At 48.5% G+C, this 17,936-nt stretch overlaps 1 protein-coding gene across 3 annotated transcripts in view; it reads right to left on the minus strand.

Moving 5' to 3' along the window:
* Positions 1 to 313: 313 nt before the first annotated feature.
* LOC138498168 (zinc finger protein 84-like) overlaps positions 314 to 17,936 on the minus strand; it is a 228,364-nt gene continuing 210,741 nt past the window's right edge. For 2 of the 3 annotated variants that reach the window (XM_069622048.1, XM_069622047.1), the window contains one exon: positions 314 to 2,781. In XM_069622048.1, the coding sequence (XP_069478149.1) occupies positions 675 to 2,168 (1,494 nt within the window). In that variant the 5' untranslated portion in view covers positions 2,169 to 2,781 and the 3' untranslated portion in view covers positions 314 to 674. The remainder of the gene's footprint in view (positions 2,782 to 17,936) is intronic. The other variant, XM_069622049.1, reaches the window with a different exon arrangement.

The raw sequence follows: 17,936 nt of genomic DNA on the forward strand, positions 1-17,936 counted from the left end.
ATATATATATATATATATATATATATATATATATATATATATATATATATATATATGGCAAAGTTGTGGATTTGTGTGTGTCTATTCGAAATGTTCAGCATACTTCCCAACACGCAACAAACCTGAAAATTGACATGTGGATAGGTATCATGGTGTAGACAGTCCAATTTCTTTCTTTAGTAGGAATTACTGTGCGAAGCACGGGTACTAACTCTCTATAAAATGAACTGCCCAAATGTATTTTAAATCATTCATTCAAACAGCAATTTATTCCAATTAGCATATTGCTTAAATAATCTGGTCCATCTCAATATGGCTAGCAGTTATTTTTAATCCAAAATATGAGGCCGTGTGGACACCAAGGTCCGATGTAGTCAATGCATTTCAGACTATGTCTGTCCTCAGGGCTAAGCAAAACAAAAATATCACATACAAGCACATCATGAGAAATGAAAAACAATACAATTACATAGACAAAAAATACAGACTAAAAGACAAATAAAAGTGGTATTAGTGTCATACTTATATGTCAAATGCGGAGGGGCTTTCCCCCGTTATTTAAAAACAATGAAATTATTTTTCCTGCATATGATCATTCTGCAGTTTGAACTGGAGATGTAAAGAAAAAAAAAACTTTCTCCCTTCACTTTCCACATTATTTGCACTACGGTTTCTCACCTGTGTGTTCTCTGGTGGCGATTAAGATCTCCCTTCAAAAGGAAACTCTTACCACATTCAGTGCACTTATGAGGTTTTTCTCCTGTATGCATTCTCTGGTGAGATATAAGACTTCCCTTCATAGAAAATGCTTTCCCACATTCAGTGCACCAATAAGGTTTCTCACCTGTATGTGTTCTCTGGTGGTGAATAAGCTGGCCCTTCTGATCAAACCCTCTCCCACATTCAGTGCACATATGAGGTTTTTCACCTGTATGCATTCTCTGGTGATAAGTAAGATCTCTATTCACAGAAAATTCTTTCCCACATTCAGTGCACTGATAAGGTTTCTCACCTGTATGTGTTCTCTGGTGGTGTATAAGCTGTCCCTTCTGACCAAACCCTCTCCCACATTCAGTGCACTTATGGGGTTTGTCACCTGTATGCATTCTCTGATGGGAAGTAAGATTTGCTCTCGTAGCAAATTCCTTCCCACATTCAGTGCACTGGTAGGGTTTTTCACCTGTATGTGTTCGCTGGTGGTTAATGAGCCTGCCCTTCTGAGAAAATCCTCGTCCACATTCAGAACACGTATGGGGTTTCTCACCTGTATGTGTTCTCTGGTGGTAAGTAAGATGTACCTTCTTAGTAAATTCTTTCCCACATTCAGTGCACTGATACGGTTTCTCGCCTGTATGTGTTCTCTGGTGGTAAATAAGCTGGTCCTTCTGGGCAAACCCTCTACCACATTCACTGCAGTTATGTGGTTTCTCACCTGTGTGCAATCTCTGGTGTTTACCAAGATGTCCTTTCTTAGCAAATGTTTTCCCACATTCAGAACATGGATAAGGTTTCTCACCTGTATGCATTCTCTGGTGAAGACAAAGCTGGCCCTTCGAAACAAACCCTTTCCCACATTCAGTGCACTGGTAAGGTTTCTCACCTGTATGTGTTCTGTGGTGGACAATAAGATGACGCTTCAAAAGGAAGCTTTTACCACATTCAGTACACTGATGAGGTTTTTCACCTATATGCATTCTTTGGTGATAAGTAAGATTTCTCTTGACAGAAAATTCTTTCCCACATTCTGTGCACTTATAAGGTTTCTCACCTGTATGTGTTCTCTGGTGATATGTAAGATCTCTCTTCACAGAAAATGCTTTCCCACATTCAGTGCACTGATAAGGTTTCTCACCTGTATGTGTTCTCTGGTGGGAAATAAGAGTTCCTTTCAAAGAAAAGCTCTTCCCACATTCAGCACACTTATGAGGTTTCTCACCTGTATGTGAGAACTGATGGTAAATGAGACTTGTATTGTGACTGAAACTTCTCCCACATTCAATGCACTGATAAGGTTTCTCACCTGTATGCCTTCTCTGGTGAGAAATAAGAGCTCTCTCTGCTGCAAAACCTTTCCCACATTCAGTGCACTGATGAGGTTTTTCACTTATGTTCAGACATGGGCCATTAGTATACACATTAGAAAGCACCTTTTCACACATCCTGTGCATTGGTTTAAGGTTTCTTGACAGTTTATTTTGTCAGGTGCTTAATAAGAAGATTCCTTTTACTGGACCTTGTTTTTCAAATTGCAAGTGCATACGAGTTTCCTAATCTGTAGGTCATTTCTGGTGACAGGATTTTTCTTCCGACTGAATCTTTAAAAATATTTACTGCATGGATTCTCTGTACATTTACAAGTGTTTCACAAAATCCTTTACACAAACTAGACTTACATTCATAATATGAACTAGCACTCACATTTGGTCTCTTACACATTTGTTCTCTCTGGAATAACGGGCAAAACCAAAAGGCATCTCTTTTTGCACAACAAACACTGTTGCTATCGTTAGCAAACAATGTTGCTATTAGTCTGTAATGCTAGGTATTTATAGCAGCTCTGTTGTTCTGGATTCTACCACGAATGTATTGGAGGAAACCCATTGTGTATTCCATAGCTTTCTCAATGCCAGTTCCTGATCATCTGAAAAGACAACTGGCACACAAACTTTTATCCTTCTAAGATGTTAGTAAATTGCAGATTGTTTCAATGACGCTTTGCACTTTAATAGTGCAGAGAATTTAACTTTCACTGTTGTTGGATTTGTGTGTAGTATCGATCACCTAAAGAAATAAAAGGAGAAGAACATTATTAGTTTCATACTTTCACAACTGCAGGCATCGCTAACAGGGAGAATGGGTCCCAGTAGATGTGATGTGCATTACTTCAGAGGTAATTAAGCAATATAACCCTAGCCGGGGCGAATTAGGAGTCAGGTAAGGCCCTGGGGCATAAGTTAGAAGCCAGAGCGAAGGGAGGGCTTTAATGTTAACCCAGATGCCTTACCCGACAGGTAATGCCTCCTCCCCAATGTGAGGGTTATATTGCTGTTAGTACCCCAGGCATGTTGTACCAGGGTACTAATAGTGTTTTTTCTCAAGTTGCAAAACAGCGTGTATGCTGTTTCTCAACTTGAGGAAAAACTACATGTAGTCCCTTCTCACTTTTCATGGCAGCCATTTTGAGAAAGGTGATGCCCCTTTAATACACAGTGTTCCTGGAGCCTACGATGTATGGAGGAGCGCAAGTTAAGTGGGGTAAGAGGATGAAAGGAGGGGATGGGGCGCACTTACACATTCCCGTGTGGGTTGATGGAGGCCTCCGGCTCCGAGGAGGCTCAGAGCAGGGGTTTTGCCATGTGGTAAAAAGCCTGTTCTGAGCCTTCCGATTGGCTGAAAGGCTGCCACACCACCCTAGACAGGTACTAGTATTTAACCCCTTAAATTCTAAGGACGAATATGCTCATACTTTTTGCATAGACTTGATTAAAGCCCAGCGGTTAAGGGGTTAAGACATTCAAGTCCCATCTATTGGGCAAAGGCACCCTAATAGGTGGCAAAGTAGTGGTCCACCAATGATCAAATACAATATGCAGCAGAAATAGTGGAAGTCATTTTAATTTAGACCCATTAATTATACAAGAGCATGAAGAAAAGCGAATCACACAGCCTGTTGAACTAAACCCTGCATATGGACCACGCTTATATGTGCTAAGCATGTTATATGTGCTAACATTTTAGGTGGGTGTTTGACACCAGGGGCCAGATTATCAAAGATTTGCACTAGTGCAAAAAAAGTGGAGCAAATTAATTTAGCACCAATTTTGCTGCTCTTATAATAGATAATTTAGTAAACAGGTTGAGCCCCAATCAGTGTCTCAAAATGTTTTCACAGGGGGGTGTGGGGGGGAAAATTGGAGTAGGCGGTTTGATTTACTTTTTCACTTTTAAAATCTTTTATTCAGTTTTTGAACCATAAAAGAGCATCATCACATGTCATTGTTACTTATCAATTCATTCAATTTGAGTTCATACATCAAAATAGCATTCAATATGTTCAAATTCTAAAAGCAATCAATTGTAAGAGTGTAAAATTAATAAAATCTGATGGCACTATGTTTTAAGTGGGAGATATTCTAGTGACATGTCATGAACTTTAAATCTCGCAGCCTCCCAGACTGGAATATCACCTAGAACTAAGGCAACAACTCATAATGTAAACCTTATAATATCCATGTCATCATTCCTTATTTCATTGAATCCCAAGATGTTATTTAAGTGGTCTGGTGTGACGTCAAAAAGAAATAACATTCAATTCATCCACACTTAATCTTATGACCATGTATTTTTTTGGGAGGAGGGATTGTAACAGATGGAACAAGTTACTTACCTGTAACTGTTGTTCTCCAGCATGGGTCTGGCATGGATTCACATGCTCATGAATATTCCCCGTCGTCAGGCTGGGAATCCTCGGTAAAGAAAAAAACAGTATCAGTTTCGTTTCTGATCTGTCTTTTGTAGTAGTAACCAATCACTGATCTCTGCGTCATACTGACCACAGCCAATGACTGCCCTCTACCTAAGCCCCGCCTCTGGCAGCCATCTTCAGATTTGGAAGCACGTGAAGTGGTAGTATGACCAAGTGAAGAGCCGCAGAGGGGTAGGCGGGAGGGTTCGCATGTGAATCCATGCCAGACCCATGCTGGAGAACAACAGTTACAGGTAAGTAACTTGTTCCTTCTCCAGCATGGGGTCTGGCATGAATTCACATGCTCATGAATAAAGAATACGTAGCAGTACACACATGCACAACCATGGGAGGTGGCAAAGGCTCAACATTAAGCATTACATCAAACTCAACATTAAGCACCTTACCTCCTCACCAGGCTCACCTTAGGCGAACAGGTTGCGCAGCACTGCTTGGCCGACCCTGGACTCCTCCCTGGAATCCCGATCGACGCAGTAGAATTTCGTGAAGGTGTGCGTCGACCTCCACGTAGCAGCCCTGCAGATGTCCAGCAGGGGCACACCAGAAAGGAACGCCGTGGTAGCTGCGATCGCTCTGGTGGAATGGGCTCTCGGACGGCCAGGCAGCGGTCGGTTTGCCAACCGATGACAGTACATGATACAGCCGGAGAGCCATCTGGAAATGGAAGCCTTCGAGAGAGCCTTCCCCTGATTGACAGGTCCAAAGTTCACAAAGAGTTGTGACGTCTTCCGAAAACACTTCGTGCGGTCCACGTAGAACTTCAGCGCTCTAGCCACATCCAGCGAGTGCAAAGTCCTCTCAGCCGGCGACGAAGGCGACGGGAAGAAAACAGGCAACACCAAGGGTCCGTTGAGGTGGAAGTCCGACGGCACCTTGGGCATGAAGGAGGGGTGCGTCCTGAGCACTACCCTCGTGTCGTGAAAAGTCAAGTACGGGGCCTTGCAGGAAAGGGCCTGGATCTCTCCCACCCGTCGTGCGGAGTTGATGGCCACAAGAAACGCTGTTTTCCACGACAAGAACTTCAACGGGGCCGAGTGCAGAGGCTCGAACGGAGGTCCCATGAGCTTGGTCAGCACCACGTTGAGCTCCCACGCCGGCCTTCACCGGCGGGAACGATCTGAACAGTCCCTTCATGAACTCTTTCACCAGACGATGAGACCACAAGGACGGCCGCCCCGTGGTTCTGGTGTATCGGGAGATCGCAGCAAGATGAATCTTGATGGATGCATGTGCCAGTCCAGCTTTGGCCAGCGTCAGTAGGTACGGCAGTACTTGGGGAGCCGTAATCCGTAGAGGGTTAATCTTCTGTGCGTGGCACCAGACAGAGAACCTCTTCCATTTGTGTCCATAGCATTTAAGAGTCGAGGACGCCCTGGCCTTTGCAAGAACCTCTCTGCAGTCGGCCGGTATGTCGTATCCTCCACACTCTAACGCTGCAGGAGCCAGGCCTGCAAGTTCAGCGACTTCGGGTCGTGATGGAGGATGGCGCCTCCTTCCCTGGAGAGCAGATCCGCGACCACTGGCAGCTTGATTGACGGGGACAAGTCCAGAAGGTCCGGGAACCATATCTGCCTCGGCCACGCAGGTGCGACGAGGATTATCCTGCACCGTGACCTCTTGAGCTGGTTGATGAGCCGGATCAGCAATGGCAATGGAGGGAACGCGTATAGGAACAGGCCCTCCCAGGGGAACGAGAAAGCATCGCCCATGCTCCTCGGCTGGGGGAACCTGCTGGCGAACCTCCGGCACTTGGAGTTCGTCGCCGTCGCGAACAGATCGATCTGGGGTGTGCCCCACCGTCGGAAGAGGCGGCCCACTAGATCCTGTCATAGTTCCCACTCGTGGCACGAGCGCAGCTCCCTGCTGAGTGAGTCGGCGATGGTGTTTTTTATCCCTGCCAGATGAAACGGCACCAGAAACATCCTTTGGGCGACGGCCCAATGCCACAGGTCCTGCGCCTCCTTGGACAGGGCTGGGGACCTGGTTCCGCCCTGTTTCCTGATGTAAAACATGGTGGTAGTGTTGTCGGTGAAGATCCTCACCACCTTGCCCTTGAGGGATGGAAGGAAGGACCTGAGGGCCCAAAACACTGCACGGAGCTCCAGGACGTTGATATGGAGGGACTTCTCCGTCGGGAGCCAAAGGCCTCTCGCGTGCAGATTTTCGGTGTGCGCTCCCCACCCTTCCAGGGAGGCATCCGTGGTCACTGTCTCCTGGTGGCCGGGGGTCTGGAAGTCCATGCCCGCCGTCAGATGCGCGCGGGTGCCCCACCACCGGATCGCTCGTCGGAAACTCTCGTCGAGTGTGATCCTCTCCTCGAAGCTGCCCGTCGTCTGGATCCAGCGCGCGTCCAGGAACTCCTGCAACGGGCGCATCCGGAGCCTGCACAGGTGGATGAGGTAGATGCAAGAAGACATCATTCCGAGGAGGGACTTGATGGACCTCACCTTGGCTGCGTCCGCGACCAGCATCCGCTGCACCTTGCCCAGAATGGCCCTCGTCCTTTCCTCCGACGGGGAGGCCAGAAGGGACACTGTGTCGAGCTTCGCTACCAGAAACAGTGCGTCTTGCGCGGGCACCAGGTGGGACTTGGCATAGTTTACGGAGAATCCCAGGTCCATGAGAAGTTGGACGGTCCTTGCCGTGTGAGCCACGGCGAGCTCCCTCGTCTTGGCTCGGATGAGCCAGTCGTCCAGGTAGGGGTAGACGTGGATCCCCTCTCTGCGCAGCTGCGCCGCCACCGGTGCGAGGCACTTGGTGAACACCCTGGGTGCCGACCGTAGTCCGAAGGGAAGGGCTCTGAACTGATAGTGACGCCCTTGGACCACGAATCTGAGAAACTTTCGGTGCCCCTTTAGGATGGGAATATGGAAGTAGGCATCCTCCAAATCAAACGACGACAGGAAATCGCCCTCCTCCAGCTGACCCAGGACGTGCTGGAGGGTGACGATCCGGAACTTCTATGCCTTGATGAATTTGTTCAGTCGTCGTAGGTCTAGGATGGGGCGCCATCCTCCCGTCTTCTTCTTCACGAGGAAGTATCTTGAGTAAACTCCGGAGCCCCGAAGCCTCTTTGGGGCGAGTTCGATGGCGCCCTTCCTGAGCATCGCCTTTACCTCCAAGAGAAGTTGAGGGACGTGAAGCTCTTTCCTGGCCACAGGGGGGACGCGCGGGCACCTTCTTTGAAACTCGAGCGCATGGCCCTGGGCTAGGGCGTCAGCACCCAACGGTCAGTGGAGATGGACTCCCACACCCTGACGAAGCTCACCAGCCGGCCTCCCACCGGGGTGCTTCGGTGGGGGCCCGACCCCACGGCCGGTTCAGTCCTGCTTCGACGAGGCTTTGCCACCTTGACCTCCTTGGCGACGACGGCGGGGTCCGCCTGACTTGCCTCGTCCCCTGTAAGCTTCCTGCGACGACGAACGGGCCGTTTGACGGTAGGTGGAAAACCCGCCGCCGGAACCTTGGGAGGCGCCCTTGCCTCTGCCGCTCCGAAAGGGCGGCCGCCGTTGCTGGAGAACCCCGAGAGCCCGGGCCGTCTCCGTGTCCGCTTTGATGGCTTGAATGGAATCGTCCACTGTTTTCCCAAACAGGTTGTTTCCATCGAACGGCATGTCCAAGACTCTGGTCTGCACGTCTTGACGGAAGTCAGTAGCCTTGAGCCATCCACGCCGCCTAAGGCACACGCCGTTGCCCAACTGGCAAAATCCAGTGTCAGCGATATCCGTCGCAATCGTGATGGCGTGGTCCGATGCCACCTCACCTTCCTGCAAGATCTCTAGGGCATCCGCCCGCTTGTCGTCCGGTAGGAAGTCCAGCAGGGGGGCCAGTTTGTACCACAGCTCCCTGTCGTATCGGGCTACGATAGCCAAGGCGTTGGCCACCTTAATCGTCGTCGCTGCAGACGAGATGACCCTGCGCCCCATCGTATCCAATTTCTTTCCCTCGCCGTCCGGCGGGGAAGTCAACGTGGAGGCCGCACCCCCCCGCTTTCTTCCTGGCAGCCGCGGAGATGACGGAGTCCGGGGTCGACTGTGCCCGGAGGCACAAGGAGGCCGCGTCCGGGACCCGGTACTTCTTCTCGTACCGATCTCTTCTAGCCGGCGTCGTGGATGGGTTCTTGAGGAGGGCGAGGCCCTCATCCCAAATATCGTCCAGTAGAGGCACGGCGAGGACCGTCTTCCTCTTGGCCTCGCGCCGTTGATAAAGGAAACCTTCCTTCTTCTTCTCCTCAGGGCAGAGCTGGAAGAGCTCGGATGCCCTGGCGATCATGGAGTGAAACGATCCAATCTCGTCGGGTGGGGAAGCCCGGGTGGGAGGTGACGACGGCAGATCCTCGTCGTAAACCTCGTCGTCCGTACCCGTCGCGGCCGTATCAGTCCCCGTATCATCCCCTCAAGTCGTGGACGGGGAGGAGGGCTGAACGGGGCGCGACGGCTGAAAAAGGAGGTGGAGGGTGAATCCTTCTTATCTTAGGGGGGGGCTCCCAGAAGGGCGTGGCTCAGGGTCCCCCGACGGGAGTGGTTCCTCCGCTGGTGGTAACGGCAGTCTCGTCCTTATCTCTGAGCATAAGGACTGTTTAGCCAACAAAATGGCCGCCGAGTTGTCTTGCAGCGCTGGTAGAGGGGAGTCCGACGGGCGGTCAGGGGCCCCGTCGGCACCCTCGACGATATCGTCGTCTCCTGCGTCAGGATCCCTCCCGACGGGCTGGTCTTCTTCCACGCCAACGCCGTGGCTTAAGACCTCGATCAGCTCTTCCTCAGAGGTTGAGGCCGAATCCACAACGACCTCCTGCCCCCCTTTTTCTTCTCCGCCGTGGGTTTCACGAGGGTCCTCTCGATGGGCACAAAAGAGGACTCCCTCCGGCAGGGAAACTCTGAGCCCCGAGGTCGCCACCACTGGTGTAGCCTCCACAGGCTGAGCGAGGGCCGCCGCGACTGTCTCGATAGAGGCCTTGGCCGGATGGATTAAGGCTTTCACCACCCTAGGTGCGCTCACCGCCTTCTCCTTGGGGGGGGGGAACACTGCCTCGCTCCCCCTCCGATGGGGCCTTCGAGCTCGACCAGGGCCTCTCCAGGAGCTTTGCCGGGTGCTCGGCCTTCCTCTTACCGGAATCAGAGCGTTGGCTCGTGGTTGATGGTGCTGGGGAGGATGCGCCCTGCCTGGCGCCCGTAGAGCACGACCGCTCGGCGCTCCCGGAGCCAGCGGACTCGCGGTGCTTGGCCTTTTGTTGGACCCCCGTCGCCGGGGCGTCCTCAAAGGTCTTAGAAGACCGCTCGGATTTCTTCCTCTTCTTCTCGCCTGACGGGCTCTTCCCTTCCAGCCAGTTGGCGAGACGTTGATGGCGGTCCTTCATGGTCCTTCCGACATGTTGCCGCAAAACGCACAGTCCTTCTCCACGTGCGTCTTGTCCTCATGTAGGCAGTAAAGACAAAAGGAGTGTTCTTCCTCCTTAAAGACATTCTGCAGCTGGCATCCAGGGCAGACCCTGAAAAGCTTTCCGGGCGTCGAGCTTCCCTTCTTTTGGGCCATGTCCGAGATGGGCCTGAGAAACTTCTGGAGTCCTCCAAAAGCGTAGCTCGACGATATCTTCACCATTGAGGGGCATAGACGAATCCGACACGGGTCCCCGTTGATCGGATGGAGAGTCGGTGGAGCTTGAGGCTCTTTTTGACCGAAAAAACGAAGTTTTTGAGAAAAAACGTAAAAAAATAGCACTAACGCTCGAGAGCAATAGCACGAGGATCCCAACACTTGAACGTGCGGTAAAAATCTGAAGATGGCTGCCAGAGGCGGGGCTTAGGTAGAGGGCAGTCATTGGCTGGGGTCAGTATGACGCAGAGATCAGTGATTGGTTACTACTACGAAAGACAGATCAGAAACAAAACTGATACTATTTTTTTCTTTACCGAGGATTCCCAGCCTGACGACGGGGAATATTCATAAGCATGTGAATCCATGCCAGACCCCATGCTGGAGAACATGGGGTTTTTAAAACTCGATCATCTATAGCTAAAACAGCAACTCATTTGGTTTTAAACCTAATACTACCCATCTTGTCATGCTATATTTCTTTGGACTCCAACATTTCATTTATAGGACCTAGCTTTGCATGTACTTAGCTTTGCATGTTTGGAGTCGAGAGGGCCGATAATAAGGAGCATGATTGGGTGCTCGCGGCTTCCCCGATCAAGTAGTTAATTTCATATAATTGCTGTGCAACATGAAGAGAAATGTAGCAGACACATTTTGTGGTATGCTAACAAGCAAATATAGTGCAACAAAACAGCCAGATACATGTTTGCCCTAGTGCAAACTTTGGCTAGATAATATGGATTATGACAAACTCTTTCTTGCAAAAATGCCTGGATAATGCACTTTTTAGCACCAGTGCAAATGTTAAGATAAGCTGAACGCTGGTCAGCAGTGTCGCCAATCACACATGTTTTGACCAGTGTATTATGTCATCAGTGACTACATCATTACCCTTGTCAAATGTATAATGCCCAAAACACAAATATATAGCCAACAGCACTATGGAAAAAGTGAGGACTGAATTGATATTTAATTAAACAGTCTCTTCGACAGTGAGAATGGCACTACATTCAAATATTTAAGCCCAAATAAATGCCAAAACCATACTTTGACAAAAAGCAAGCTCTGGCTCCAAAGTCTTTGAGGCGCTGCCAGGTTTCTCAATACATAAGCTTTTGTTATATAAGAGATAAGCCACCTGGCAATAGTGGTCTTAGCCATTTTATTGCAAGGAGAAAGACTAGCGTGAAATACAAACAACTGGTCCGTTTTTCAAAATATTTCATTTACTCTATGTAGAACTTTAACACCCTTGAAATATCCAGATTGTGTAAAGCCTCTTCCTCTGAAGATGAACAAGGACTAGGATGGAAAAACAGCAGGAACATTTCCTGACTCAAATGAAACCATCGGCAAGAAAGAAAACACTGTCTGGAGGACTGTCCTATCCCTTTGTAAAATTAGTAGAGGTTTCTTCTAGGAGTTGGAGCTCTCCCATTCTTCTAATCTGTTGTGGATTTCATTGTAAAGATTAGCATTGCGTCACATCTAGATAGAAATGTAAAGCTTAGCTTGTGTCATATCTAGACAGAATGGTGAAGATTATCATTGCGTCAGATCTAGACAGCATCGCGAAGACTAGCATTGCGTCACATCTAGACAGCATCGCGAAGACTAGCATTGCGTCACATCTAGACAAAATTGTAATACTAGCTTGCATCATATCTAGACAGAATTGACGACGGTCAGCTTGCATTACATCTAGATAGAATTGTGAAGATTAGCATTGCGTCACATCTAGACAGAACTGTAATACTAGCTTGCGTCCCACCCGGATAGAATTGTAAAGATTAGCTCACGTCACATCTAGACAGAATTGACGACGGTCAGCTTGCATTACATCTAGATAGAATTGTAAAGATTAGCATTGCACCACATCCAGACAGGATTGAGAAGATTAGAATGCATCGCTTCTAAATAGCAATGCTACCAACCAACCCCACTAAACAATCTCACCCCTCTGCATACACTTCTCAAACTCTACACAAACACAACCACACCTCCAAAGCACTACAACTACAAGCACTTCACTACATCGCAACAACAAAACATAACACACACAGGCCCGTACAACAACACATGACGGCTACCAACCTAAAAGCACACCTAAGCTCAGCGAATGGTGTTAACCGAACGGAGGTTGCCAACAGCACATCACAGCTCTCTTGCTCTTTTTCCCGCTCATCCTTACTAACCCATTCCACCCTCTTTGCTTTACAGATTCGCCAGAGCACCAGGGACCATTCGGTGGTGATAGTGCGCCGTATAAATGTCCTTTAACTTTAAAGTAACTAAGAAGGTTTGTTCATGAGTGGCTCTAAAAACAAATTTGAATCCCATTTAGATTAAGGCTCTCAAATGGATGGATACAAACAAAGAAGAACTTCAAAATGACACCAAATACCCTCATTCAGAAAAGAAAAATGGTTGTACTCTTTATTAAGGGAGGCACCTATCGCCAAAAGATAATACTTACACATATCAAAATCAACATCAGCAGTGACTAGAAACATCATGAAAATCATAACTTTGTGCACTGAAGCTTGAAGCGGATTCAAGCTCTGATCAAGTGGCCAGTAACAGAAACCACCATTTACCCGTGAACAGTTTACTTGAGGAATTTTTCCTGGCTGCCATCAATCATTTACTTTTCTTTTCCAAAATGGCCACAGGAGCTAAAAACTATTTTTCTGAAAGCAGGCTTTTGAGGTCAGAAATTGTGGTGAGGGACGAGGCGTGAGGCAACTGTCCCTTATGAGTTAGAAGTGCTCTCATTTGGGGGTAGGCCCATCAGAGGAAGAAAAGCCAAATCTGATGATCCCCAAACTAAATCTAAGGCACACAGGCTGGGACTATGATGATCATTGTCCAATGATCCCTTGGACTGCATTAATGTCCTGCGGATCAGAGCAAGTGGAGGAAAGGCGTTATAATCAGAAGAGTATCTCCTGAATAATGAAGACCCTGTCCTCTCTGTGAACAGATCAATTTCAGGAACAACATTTTTGCCTCAATGTTCAGTCTGCATTCATGAGGCAGTGGCCAAATTCTGCTTAGATTTCTCTTACCCTCCAGGTGTGACAAGGTCAGGAAAAAGTGGTTCTGCAGATTTCTTTTTTTTGTAAATATATTTATTGGTTTTTAATAAAAGGAAACAAAATAGTTCAATCCAAGATTATTCAACAAGATCATAAACCATATGAATTAACAGCAAATCGACATCACCTTGAAAAGAGAAAGGGAGAGACAAAGGGGGGGGGGAGAAAAAAAGGGGGAGAAAGGACAAGAACACATCAAAAAATACAAATCTTTAAAACTGCCCTTATCAACATCATATCTACTCTGTTTCATTTGGAAAACACGCTCTCTCTATTGGAAAGAAGTGTCCAACTATGCACGGATCTTATCCTAGAGCCTTAAATTGAACCTTTCCCACTTTCGACACAGACCATCTATTTCTGCAAGTTTAAGCCTAGTATTGTGCACAAGATCACCACAGCCATATTGAAATTGCAGCCAGTATCGCATTCAGGACACAAACAGCAAAACTAGCACACGCATGCAGAAATGGGGTGCATCCTTGGCACTCGTGAGAGAGGGCAGAGCTGCAGAGACTCAAAGCTTCCATGTCTCAAAGGTTGCCAGCATTCGTACCCTGGAAGGAATACGCACTTCAAGGCCACAGGAGAGGGGGAGAGGGGGCTGAGAGCTCTTTGGATGATGTGATCCCACGAGAAGGAGGGCACGGGCCTCCAACCCCCGTCAGTCCCAGTTCTCGAATCTCAAACTGGGTTGGAGCATGTGAATTATGGCGACCTCGAAACCTCCTCTGGGCCCTTTCCTGCAATACCAGTTGCACCTTAAGATAGAGAGCCTATTGTTTTTCTTTTGCATAATGATCAATTAGTTGCACCATCATGGACGATGAAGAGGGTGGAAGAGCCCACGTGGGAGAAGATTGGCAGAAGAGGCTGGGAACAATGGCCTGGCATCCCCATATGGAGCAGGTAGCCAATGTATAGGGTCTCTAAAACCAGCCACGCGGGTTTGCATGGTATGTGATTACGTCATTGATGATGCTGCATGCCTTTTAAAGTGCTGCATATCCTGATTTTGGGCAGAACCTTCAGCAACAGCAGAGCTCTTTGCTGGTGCATTTTTGTAGAAATAAAACTTTGTTCCACTCGCAAGAGCTAGGCTGGGCCCTTTTCCCTAGCGGGTTGCATTTTTTCTGGTATAAGCGTTGAGGGGCTTCCCTAAATTTTTGGTGACCCTGACATGATCCCAGCGACCCCCGAGATGACGGAGGCTTCCAGGCCGCATCTCTGGAGGGGCTGCGCCCTCCTGCAGCGACCAGTCCCAAGTGTGCAACCCACAGAGGTGTGCAGGAGCCATTTTTTTGCTCTTTGGCGCGGGGAGCAGCACCTAGGAGGGTGCAGGCCATTATTGGGACCCTGTGACGGTGGAGCTTGTGTAAACATGCAGATGTGAGTACACTCCTTGCAAGGGATAACAACGATGGTCGGAGTGGATGAGGGAGTGGGTATGCATGACTGAAAGGGGAGTGTAATAGGCCACACAGCAGGTTTGTGTTCTTTTTTATTACTATTATTAACAGGATAACACAGAGTAAATATGAGTGTGGGAGCCCTTCCGAGTGAGGAGAGAAGGGGGTGCCATATTTTTTCATTGTGATAAGGAGATAAGAGTAGGAGCTCCTTATAATTAGTGAGCTCGGCTTCCTTGCCCAATGTATTTCTGGTGGAGGAAAGGGGGAAAAAAGTAATGGTTGTTATTTTGGATTATTATTTTAGTTTATTACATTAGTGTGTAGGATGTGGAGGCCAAGAGTGGGCCTGTGAGGATAGTGTGGGTGTCAGGAGTGTGCCATGTGAGAGTGTGTGTGCAGGGGTGGGTGCGCGGACAAAGGAGTGACTGGGAGGTGGGACAGCAAACTGGTAGTGACATTTGTGATGAAACTGTGTGCAGCGCATAACTATAACATTGTTTTTGATCGTGAGGACTGCCAATATAGGAGGGGGGTTCTCCATTGGAGTATATGTATAGCGCAATGCCATTGTATAATGACAAGACAGAAAAATAGCACAGACAGTGGGTGGTAGCGACACAAGAGGGGATGCCCCGGCCAGAGCAGGTCACCCACAACAAAAGGGATATTTGAACACACAAGTACATTTCTAGCTGCCAAATACAAAGGCAAAAAACTCCAGAAGTGGAACGAGGTCCTAGAGTTGTGGAAAATGTCAGAGGACGTGGAGGATTCAGACGGGTGTAAGCCTCAGAACAATGAAGGTGCCGTCCGGGGGGTAGCATATGTAACAGCGCCAGAGGAAGTGCCACAACCACAACCCTCATCTAGGGAGCTCTACCCACTCAACGCCTGTCCAGACATGAGATACACAAACCTAACATATGTGCCCGCACCCGCCACTGTCCCAACCCCCTTTCAATTGACACCTGGCACAATCCCGCCCCAGAGAGCAAGTCACAAAAGGAGGTAGGTGAGGCTCTGGAAGTAACACAAGCAGAATTTGCCCGACTGAGGGCAACATGGGAGGGAGAGAGTAAACTGGGGTGTGGTCTGTGGAGGGCCGTAGACACTTTGTTTAGATTGGATAGTACAGTGATAAATGATGCACACATTAAGAAGGGGGATGGTGGTGATAGAGGAGCAGAGAGTGTAGGGTATAAAACAGTGAGGTCAGACAGGGACGCAGAAAGGAGTGTGGGACACCGTTGAGGAGGAGGAGGAAGGGTTAGCGCTGCAGGCACCAGAATTATCACCACGGGTAGAGGGTTTGTAGGGGCTGCTATTAAGGATAGGTTTGGGTGGGTGTTAGGCGGAAACCTGTGCAGTTCCCTCTGGGACCACTGCAAAAGATTTACGACTACAGGTGTTTGGCAGTAAACCCACTTGGTAGCCGTCTGTACCACACAGATTCACTTGGTAGCTGTGGCTGAGCAGTCAGACTTCCCTCAAGAAGAGTTAGACAGTATGTGGAGTATACAACATAGGGCAATTCTTCACAGTAAGACAAGCAAACACGCAACAAGGCTTCAGTGTAAAGATATAAAGGTATTTATTTATAACGACACATCTATAGAAAACACTATTACGGCAAACACTTCAATTACAATTACTCTACGAAGAAAAAGATCAATCCCCCTAACAATAGTTCGACAAGTCTAGGTTTTACCAGCATCACTTATTTGCAGACAAAGGTGTATACTTCAACCTAGATGGCACTCTAGTATTCGTTAGGACGGGAGAGAAAAATAAGCAAGTTACGAAATCAACCCGGTTCCAATACTTAACGTACAAATGCAAGGCAAGAAGACAAGAACCACGGTAGATCATAAAGTTCAGAGGCCAGGCCCACTCGGAGAGAGGCGAGGCGATATGTCCCAAAAAGTATCTTAGTGGAAATGTGTTCGAGTCTTTGTAGCAAATTGTTATCGGCAGATTGGACCAGTTCAGAACAACACGCTAGAGAAAGCTTGGAGGCGACCCTATGGAGAGGCGGGGATTAAGACACCTCACTCTATCCGGCACAAGGGAAGCCAGGCGGACACAGTACCTTGATTGTGGAGAGACAGCTCCGGCGGGGGCAGTTGTTCCTGGTGGTGGGTGCACGTCCGGTCTTTGCCAAGAGAAGAGAGGATCTCGTCGAAGGAAAGTTGAAGATCGCTGCACCACCAGGGAAGACACCAGCCGTGGAGTGCTCCATCACAAGGCACCACCTTTTGGTCGCGGTACAGGGGTAGTGGCTATCCGGTTGCCGAGGTGCTCTGCACGGGTAATTCGACCACTGCGTCCTGAGGCGAAGAAAAAGCAAAAGGGACTGGTTGTTCCCACCAGTCAGGGGAAGAGACTCTCCGGCAGGGAGATCTCCTCTGTCATCGGGAAGTGGTGAGTCACTTCAGCAGGGCTCCACCGGAGGCGTCGTCGTTGCAGGTCGGCTCAGCTTTACCCTCGTCGGATTCTTAGGTCCTGTGGCGACTTCTGAAGATCCAGTCCCAAAAGCCCTGCTTTTATGCAGAAAACCCCCATTCATTCAGCCTAGCTGTCAATCAACACACGCTAAGTGGTGAGCGGGGAGGCTCACCACTTGGGCCAATCACACCAGAGTGCAACCGGAGTTGGCAAGGCAACTCGGTCCAGGGTGCCTAAACCCCCTCCCACACCCCTGTGGTAACCCAGACAGAATGGCACCACTTTGTAGGGTCTCTGTACAGAAGCCCGCCAAAAGTGGAACAAAGGGCTCGACCTTTGGTTTAGGAGTGTCAGAGACGAACACAGACGCCATTTTAAAAACCGAGTTCGGGCAGAAAATACCAATCGATAGACTTATTTAAGATAATTAGACCGGTGGTATGTTAGAGACTAACGAGAAAAAGCATCAATCTCTAACAATGGGAAGAATCCCATAGGGTTATATTCGGGGTCGAACATAACAAGTAGTTTCCACTGCCACCAGCCAAAACTCAACGAGGGGGGACGGGACAGTGACCCTCGAATAACAGACCCAGGAGTAATCGAATTACCCCTACTAGTACGTCCACAATAGGATGGTTTGTACTAGTTCTGTTAGTAAATTTAGGTCTAGTAAAGCCAATGGTGACTTTACATGCCCGGGGAGACAGTAGTCAGTCCCCGGGTATGGACTCTATGAGGGAGGTCCGCAAGGACACCCCAGTGTTACAGCACGGAGGGTGCGGTGTAACACACATAGCAAAACATATGAGACCCTATGGAGTAAAGGACCCCATAGCCCATAGAACACATTGACATTCAAAGGAATTGCACACATTCATGTCCAGGAGTGGGACAAAA

The sequence above is a fragment of the Ambystoma mexicanum genome, chromosome 5q (assembly GCF_040938575.1).
Source record: "Ambystoma mexicanum isolate Mex_15411 chromosome 5q, UKY_AmexF1_1, whole genome shotgun sequence".
NCBI lineage: Eukaryota > Metazoa > Chordata > Amphibia > Caudata > Ambystomatidae > Ambystoma > Ambystoma mexicanum.